The 9,360-nt window shown below is 28.4% G+C and overlaps 1 protein-coding gene across 1 annotated transcript; it reads left to right on the forward strand.

Annotated features, from left to right (window-relative positions):
* Window positions 1-503: 503 nt before the first annotated feature.
* On the forward strand, window positions 504-1,518 carry LOC111039312. The gene is made up of 2 exons (XM_022322775.1): window positions 504-847; window positions 937-1,518. Exons 1-2 carry the CDS (start codon window positions 742-744, stop codon window positions 1,182-1,184), a joined length of 354 nt encoding a protein of 117 aa, XP_022178467.1. The 5' UTR covers window positions 504-741; the 3' UTR covers window positions 1,185-1,518.
* The last annotated feature ends 7,842 nt before the right edge of the window (window positions 1,519-9,360 follow it).

Below are 9,360 nucleotides of genomic sequence, written 5' to 3' on the forward strand. Positions count from 1 at the left end.
TATTTAGATATTATAAGATTTTTGTTGCTAATACCTACTTGATACGCATATTTTTATATTATACACCTAAAAGTATAGATTCAAACAAGTTGTTAGGAAATAATAATTAAGCAAATTACTAATAACTAATTATTAGTTTCCAACAATTGTAGCAATCATTACACAAGTAACATTCGTAACTCCTACTGGATATTGCGGTAAGCTACGACAACTCGCGCCTGCGTGGAAGGGTGACATATTAACATTAAACAATATTGTATACACAATTTTTAATTATAAAGAAAAGAAACGAGTTGTAAAAGTGTAACTGTTAGTATGTAATATAGGTATAATAATGAAATAGATTATAATATTATGTACTTCAAGTCTATGAAACAAGTTAAACAATAATAATATTCCCAATAAACTTTCTTCAGTTTAAACACATACTAAAACAATCTACTAACAAACATATCAACATTCATTCACTACTCACTCTGTGAACAAGTCAACATAGATATTGGTGATTCAAATTAAGAGTTCCCGCCAAAATAATTTACAAAATGGTGGTTCAAAGAAGTACTCTATACATTACTAATATACGTATTAGGCTTTATAATCTTAATTTTTATTAATAGAATCATGAATTTTTATGAATGACTAAATAGTAAACACTTATTGTATAATTTAAATTAATAAAGTTCTTGTTGAGATAACAATTTATAATTTTTAAATATTTCTCTCATTGTTTTTAATAATAAAATGGATAAGCAAAAGGCATTTTTAAGCATTAATGAAATGTTTAATTATCTTCAGTGTACTCCAGGAGCAAGATGTGTTTCAGAAGGGGAGGAAGTTTTAAATGCAGGTTTGTGTATTGCTTAAACTTCCAACTTAAATAATAATATATTCATAATTTAACAATTATTGTTAATTATACAATATTTTGTCATGTAGGTCATATAATATTGTGTGGAATAAAAAGTATAATAGAAAGTAAGATATGTTTATATGCATTGTGTTTACAAACTAGTGCATTATCTAGTCATCCTCATGAAATAAATGGTTCAATTGAAATGGAAAAACTAAAAAATGATAATAATTACAAAATAAAGTTGGTTGAATTTCTTTGCTCGTGTAAGGCTGGAGCAAGCGGCCGTTGTAAGCATGTATCAGCAATACTTATTCAATGCACAAGGTATTAATTAAACACATTACAACTAATGATATTTAATTTAGAAATGTTGATTAAAATAGGTATTATATTATTTTTATTATAAACATATTTTATTATTAACTAGTATGTATCTTTGTTATACACATGTTAAAATATAGTTTATATTCAACTTATTTACAATACTCACCTAAATATTTACTTTATTAGGGAAAATATATCGGAATTTGAGAAAATATCATCTACAGATATAAAATGTGTTTGGTCTGCTAGAAAAGAAACGTCAGTACAAAATTACAAACCTAGGCCTTTAATAGATACAAATTGCATTAAAGCACATGACTTAAATATGCCATCAACAGTATCTGAAATAGATATTTTAAAAACTTTAATACAAAAAAATCCAAACAGTGCTTTAGCAAAACATAGGTATACAATAAAACTAAATTTAGTTGTGTTATGTAATTTTTTTAAATACATATTTTAATTTTATAAGAGTATAATAATATATTTTTTTTAAATTTAAATTTATTAATATTTAATATTTGTATAGCATTGGTAGAAGAATGTTAGTTGATGGTTTGAATGTTGCTAATGACAATGATGATGTCAAATTAGAAAAATATATTGCAAATTGTATTTTAAACAAATCCGTTCAGTCAGTGGTTTTACTTCAGCTATGTTCTTACACAGAAAATGTAAACGAAATAAAATCTTGTTGTAGAAATACATATAATTTATTATTTGTTTGTGATATTGAGGAAGTTTATTTTAAATCTAAAATAAATTAGTATAAGTAATTTAATAAGAAAAGTTTAAATTATTGTTTAAATATTAATTATAATGATTTGCTGAGTAATCAAAACACATTATCACTGTCTGACTACACTACTAAAGAGTACAGAGTACTTCTTTGAGAAGTACTACTTTCTGCCACAAGAGTGCGTACTACTTAGCAAGAATTGCCTATAATATCTATAATGAATCTAATAGAAGAAATTCGACCTAATATAAGTGATAAAACATTGAAATCTCACTTAAAGAACCATAACACTCAAAAAAATAAGTCTATTATAAAATATAGTATTAAGTGAAATAAAAACAGAGATACCATTAAAATGTATTAACAACTATTATTTAGCCTGCGGCAGTCATTTGAAAAATACGTGTGACGTCATAATTTCGCCGCCGCCGCCGATTACTATGTATACGATTTTACGGGAGTAATACAACTTTCGCTGTTTAATCTCTTATAAGTCGGCTAATACTCAATTTATTGATGTAGACCTTTAATAATTTAAAGTTCACAAATTTTTCTTTTATTGTATGTTTTTTACAATAATAAGTTCATCATATGATTCAATTAAAAATTAAACAAACATTTATTTATACGACTGTAGACTATTTTATGACTGTTGTGCACCGTATTATTATTGTGTAAATGTAACTATATTTATTATTTATACATGTTTGTAGATAATATTTACAGTATTGTTTAACTTAGTATAATGACCACGAATTTACCCAGTGAGTAAATGGTTTATAACAGATGAATCTCCATGTTTTGTTATCCAGTATACGTAAGTTGTTACGTTTCTTTCGATTTTTAGTCTTAACGATCATTTGCTGCCGTGTAATATTTAAAATTTCTTCATCCAATATAATTTTAGAAAATGATTTATTTAATGTAATGCATTTTTTATCTAGACAAAGTTTTTGTAAATTTTCAAATTCAATACAACAAACGCACTCGCGATCAGTACTTAAATTCAAACACTTCTCACATAAACACCATTCGTTCACTGGTTTAATAGATCTGTTTTCGATACACAAATTTGTATTTAAAATTTCGTTAGCAAAATGCATCGGATTGAAATTACTGTCAATATCGTTGATTGTTGGCTCAAAACTATATGGTTGTAATGCCATGTCACAAATTAGTTTGATAGCACTAAAAAAACTTTAATATTACCTAGAGTAAAAAAATATACAGGTTGTATGCGTGTACTGTGCTTGTGCTTGTGACGACTGGCGACTGCTTGTCCTACTGATAGCTAATAATAATAATACCTACTGATGTAAATACAATACACATAAAGTAATGTTATTAACTAATCATTCGTCTAAAAATAATTTTCAAACATATTTTATTGTACATATATACACACTAATAAACCACCACAATAATATTATTCATATATTGAATACGAACGGCGTACGTAAGTAAAGAAATGAATAAATCTAATAATACAAAAATATTGCTAAGAAAGTTTATCATTCGTTTATAAATAAACCGTTTAATAATTTTACAAGAAAATAATATTAAATTAAAAATTTAGTTCTAAAGCTTCAAATTCGAAATTCTCAAATGTACAACTGGAGATCGATAAATACTCCACTAAAACTCAAAACCATACTCTCAATTTACAACACAAATACGGATCAAATAATTCAATGAAATATAAATGGACCTCTAAAACATCTCACCAATATTCAACGAGCAAAGTACAATATCCAACCAATATCCCAACAAGCACTAACCTCAACATGCCATCCAATATAATATAGTAACATATAATCATTGCTTTTTGAGTACCATAAACACAATAAAAAAATTGGAACCTTTAGAACTTATATATTATAATATGTAGCACCTAATTTTAAGAAACAAAATACCATGTAAAATGTAATGTCAACCCGTTTGAAGCCTTAATTTAAATTTAAAAAAAAATAAAATCATAATAATATCTAATGGGTATATTAGTATCTCTTCCGCACTGGTCGAATGTGTCAAACAACACTGTGAATAGTGTTAATAGTTAAGTTAAACATATATTATTTAATAATAGCTAAAATTTCTTCTTCTAAAGAAGAAAAACTTCTTATTTGTCAAAATAGAATGATTTGCTCTACTTTTAAACAGGAATCACATTATTATGTGTATTACTGTGTAATATTAAATATTTAATTATATTATTCTTCAATAAAAATGGATATAATTGCAGGTCATACTGGTCCATACCGTGTGCGGGGTAGCGCAATATACATACGCACGAGATACATACATATACACTCCCTATACTCACAGACATGGAACGCATTAACACTTCTTCTTACCCTCAACCAAGTACGATAGAACTTTGCATTGATCGATACAAATTCTATACTGGCGGTATTTACGTTACACAGTACAATATAAAATCATAGACGTATTGTAGTGCCTTAACGTTTCGTTCAATCGATACACGCCAATTAGGAAGGGATTACACCAGATTACACACTATATAAGGATGACACGAAATCGACCCAACAACAGTTTTTTTTCACAAGAGGAGCCGATGCACAACGTTCACGACAGTCTACATCACGATACACTTTTTACTGTTCTAAGGTGTATCTATCATTGTGCGTATAGCCGTATAGGTATATATGTATATTGAGATACCTCGGCATTCGGTATATCAATCTGATTAATTATTTCTTATTGTTAACTCAAATCATTTTGTTAATCTTTACATCTACCTCATCTTCCTATCATATTCACCAATACTATCGAAATCCTGTGACTATCATCTCACCATAATATAATAATATTAATATATTATAATATCAGCATATTTATTATTAGACTATCATTAGTCATAAGCTAATTAGTAATTATACTTAGTTATTATTAGCTATTATAGTTGTTATATTTTAATTATATCATTTGATTATCATTTATTTAGAACATAAGCATAATTTTAGAAAGCTCAACAACTTAATATACATTCGGTTGGTAGTCGAGTTTTTCTGCGGCAACTACGAGTGTAGGGATTTTTAAGAGTACACGATAATAGTCACAATCATAACCGATAAAGGTTGTGAAGGTAAAATCCAAACGATTCCTTGAGACTCCAAGAAGGAAAATTAAGTACTTAACAATGTAGATAAATCAAAATACATATATTGTCATAGTGATATCGAGAACAATGTTAATACACACTACATATATTACAGAACACGCTACGAAAAAGGTAATTGGATACACATATTACATTTTAAAGAAAATATAAGTAGTAGAGTAATCATATACCCGCTTTAAAAATTATCGGAATTATAATCGTGTTAGAACAACGTTCGGTAAAACTAACATAATATGTATTCACACTCATAGCCACCGTCCCTCGTATGGTATTATAAAAACACGTAATAGTCTATTGAAATACACAACCTAGTAGCAGTGGGGGATACTGTAACACCCTTTTCTTGGAAGGACACGCGCAGCCACTCACGGCAACGATGTTCGTATAGGTCATCAACCTATCACATGTGCGGTGTTGTCAATAGTTGTCATATCACAATACGAATCTAACCGTAGTCTTCCCATCAAAATCTCGAACGCACACCCCCACCCTCCATTTCTTTTCTCCATTTTATTCTACTACAATTATATTGACAAAGTCAATGGCGAAAGGCCGAAACATAAAAACTACAATAGTGTATGAGTAAGTGGAACAGATATTTTATTATGGAAAAATGGAAACACTTAAGTCACGAGGACCCATGACGAAAACGATTTAAATAAAATAATATAAGTACGATGTTGTCATATTGATTATAAATTGTAAGTATATTTACTAATTGTAAATGCATGATATTATATTTAAGCCAAATAGGTAATTTATGTGATATAAAAACAGATTTTTTAACTCATACTAACGATTTAAGCTCATATATTGTAAATAATAATGGTTTTATTATTTGACATTTAAATATCAGATCAATTACTACACATGTTGACCAGTTATTAGTTATGTTAAATAACAACTTACATTTTATTGACTGCATAATACTTACTGAATGTTGACTAAAGAATAGTGTTATTAATTTGAGATTCATGAATTCACATCTTATAGAACTAGGGAGGATAATACTATATTTAGGTAAATAAAGAGTAGTTAAAAACTGCGAAATTTTCAATTTAATAAATATTGTCAACATTTAAACTTTAATGCTTATTAAAAAAATGTGCCTATGTATTTTGATTATTTTTCACCTGCTATTGTAACAAGTTATCAAGATCCATGTATTAAATTTTCATGCCTTTTAACCCAACCAATAAAATTGTATTGATATTTATAGGAACAAAATGAAAATTGAAAATGTCCGTTAACAGCTTATAACGAGCCAAAATATTTTGAAAATCTTATCAAATATATAAATTGATAAAATAAACATACATGGTGTAAATTTCAAGTGCTGTCAGTAATTCGTTTTGAATTACAACAAAATAAAAAATCGCCACATGAGAAATTGAGTGAATATCCAATATTATAAACATTTTAACTTCAAAAGCTGATAAAAATGTAATTTGACTTCCAGCAAAAAATTTTTTTTTGTACTAGGTAGACAAACTTATAATTCCCGTTTTTTATCAATTTTTTGTTTGTTTTTCCTGTCACCTTAGAAAACTATAAGGAATTTTTAATTTTGACCTCCTGAATGGTGCATTACTGCATTAGTAAGTGCAACTATATTCACTTTCCTACCAGAAAAATTGCTGTTGAAGAAAATCGAAGCACTTTTACTGCCCCAAATCACGACGAGGGACACGGAAATAAAATAAGAAGTAAATAAATAAGAAAACACACATCATTGTAAAATCAATACATTCATTGCTCCGCTCAAAATCTAAAATGTTAAAAATATTAAACCAGTTTCACAAATAATTCACGAAAATAAATTAATCAATATAAATACAGATACCCATAAATGTGCCAATATATTTAATAATTATTTTACAGCCGTGCTTGGAAAAATAAATAACAAATTCAAAATGATAATAAAAAGACACTTCGAAATGATAATTCAAAAAATAAAAGCGAAAATATTACTGAAAACAAAATAGTACATATAAAATTTACTCGTTAAGAGGTAGTAGGTGCTGCAATTAATTAATAATTTAAGACAAGATACATCCCTAAGATTTGATTCTATCTCTTCAAATTTGTAACTACCTACACATTTCAGATTATGTTGTTCAACCGTTTACTTGCTTTAAGTTTTTTAAAAAGTATTATCCACAAATATATAAAAAAAAGCCGAAACAAACCCTATACATATAGCAGGTGACGGGAAAGAATGACATAATTATAGACCAATTTCTTTAATTTCTGACATGGATAATGTTTTTGAAAAATGCGCTAATTGAACCGGTTCACTTTTGATATAAAAATTATAAGTGATTAACAATTTGACTTTAGAGACAGTATGGGTTGCAAAGATGCCTTTTCATATTTTTCGAATTTAATCTATCATTAGACAAAGGCAAAAGATGCGTAGGTATATTCTTAAATATAGCAAAAGCCTTTGATTCTGTACCGCATGACTTGCTCTTGAAAAATCGAAAGCAATATTATTATTCAGTATATTTTGGTTTTGGTTTAAGTCAAATATCTCAAATAGTTCTCAAACAACAAGAATTAATGATGTTACAAGTGTTCAGGGAAGTATGGTTTACCACAAGGGACAGTACTAGGTCCGATATTATTTAGGTACTATTTATGTCAATGATAGTTTACTAGACTGATTTACTAAATTTAGATATAAATGGCAATTTACTAGCATTTGGTGATGATAATGTTTTATTTGTTGAGGGAGGAACTTCGGCTGAAGTGGAAAAAAAAGCGAACTCAGGATTATTATTTTTAAATAATTGGAATGATGCTAAAAATAGTTTAATGATAAATAAAGAAAAATCAGTCTTTATTCCATTCGACTTATCCCATACGAACATACCTGAACAAATCACAATGAAATTACTCACATAACAATAATTGTAAAAATAATTCAACTAATAAATGTAACCCAAATGGTAGGTATTTATCTAGAGTTTGTTCAGTCAAATATTTAGGTGCCCTACCTTATGAGCGATTATATGGAAACCACAAATTGAAATGGTGATAATGCTTTTAAGAAAATGTTTTTTATATTTAAAGAGCTACGAAACATTTTAGACAATTCAAAACAAACAATACTATAAGGATCAGCTTATAAGAATGTATTAGAACCATTAAAGATAACTCAAAAAGCGCTAATAAGAGAACTATTGAAAAATTATTATACTTCCCAAAATTATAGAACACATGATTTATCTATTAAAATTAAAATATTAACATTAGATCATTTGTATGACAAATTATCAATCATTAAAGTTTTCAAGAATAAAACTGATTATGAATATTATAATACATATAACACAAGAGGAGATAATGTAGTGGTAATTTAAGATTGTTTAAACATAGGTACTACAACATTGATGAACAACTATTATACAAATAAAGGCATACAATTTTAACAAGGAACTACCTGATGTCCTGATGTCCTGATGACATTAAACAAATTGATAATACAAATAAATATAAATTAGCAATTCAAAATAGGTGTATGCGATTATTTGACTTGTGTCTCATTCTTATAAATTGAATGTCTACTTAGGTATGTATTATTGACTATTGTGGTCTTTTACAATAAGTTATGATGTTTTATAATTATGTTACTATGTTGGTATTTAAATTATGACTATATTTATTAATTATGTAAATAATTATGTAATAGACTATCTACTCCCACCAAAAGCTTTGATACAGGGAGTAGATATCAATATAATATGGAAATATGTTATTGTAAATATTGCCTATATTCATTGAAATATTAAATAAATAAAATAAATATACGAAGAACAACACGTAGAATATAATATAAGTAAAATCGGTGATGATATGATGATGATAAAACAATTCTGTTGGTGAAAGTACCAGACAGCAGCTGATAGAACGACAGTAACAACAGCTGCCGCGGTGGCGATGTGGTAGCACGGCGACAACAATATGATTGCTACTGTGGCAACGGCAGCGACAGGTCAATGCCCTTACGGCGGCGGTGGCGGCGGCGATATGCGATCACAGACACAGACACGTTATAATAATATTGGTCGACGGCAACCACGAATTTCGACATGGCGGGAAGGGGAGATTGTTAATTCCGCCCGAAATGAACAGGTAAAAACAAGGTCTACGGTAAATTTAGCCCGAAAAAATATACAGGTACAAAAATAGTTCCGCCCGGAAAAATAAATATTTTTAAACTAAGCGTTCCGTGACTGTACGACGCGACCAAGGGCGCACCCAAGGGGGTGGCTAACGGGCTTTAGCCCCCCCCCCCCC

The sequence above is a fragment of the Myzus persicae genome, unplaced genomic scaffold (genome assembly GCF_001856785.1).
Source record: "Myzus persicae strain clone G006 unplaced genomic scaffold, MPER_G0061.0, whole genome shotgun sequence".
Taxonomy (NCBI): Eukaryota; Metazoa; Arthropoda; class Insecta; order Hemiptera; family Aphididae; genus Myzus; species Myzus persicae.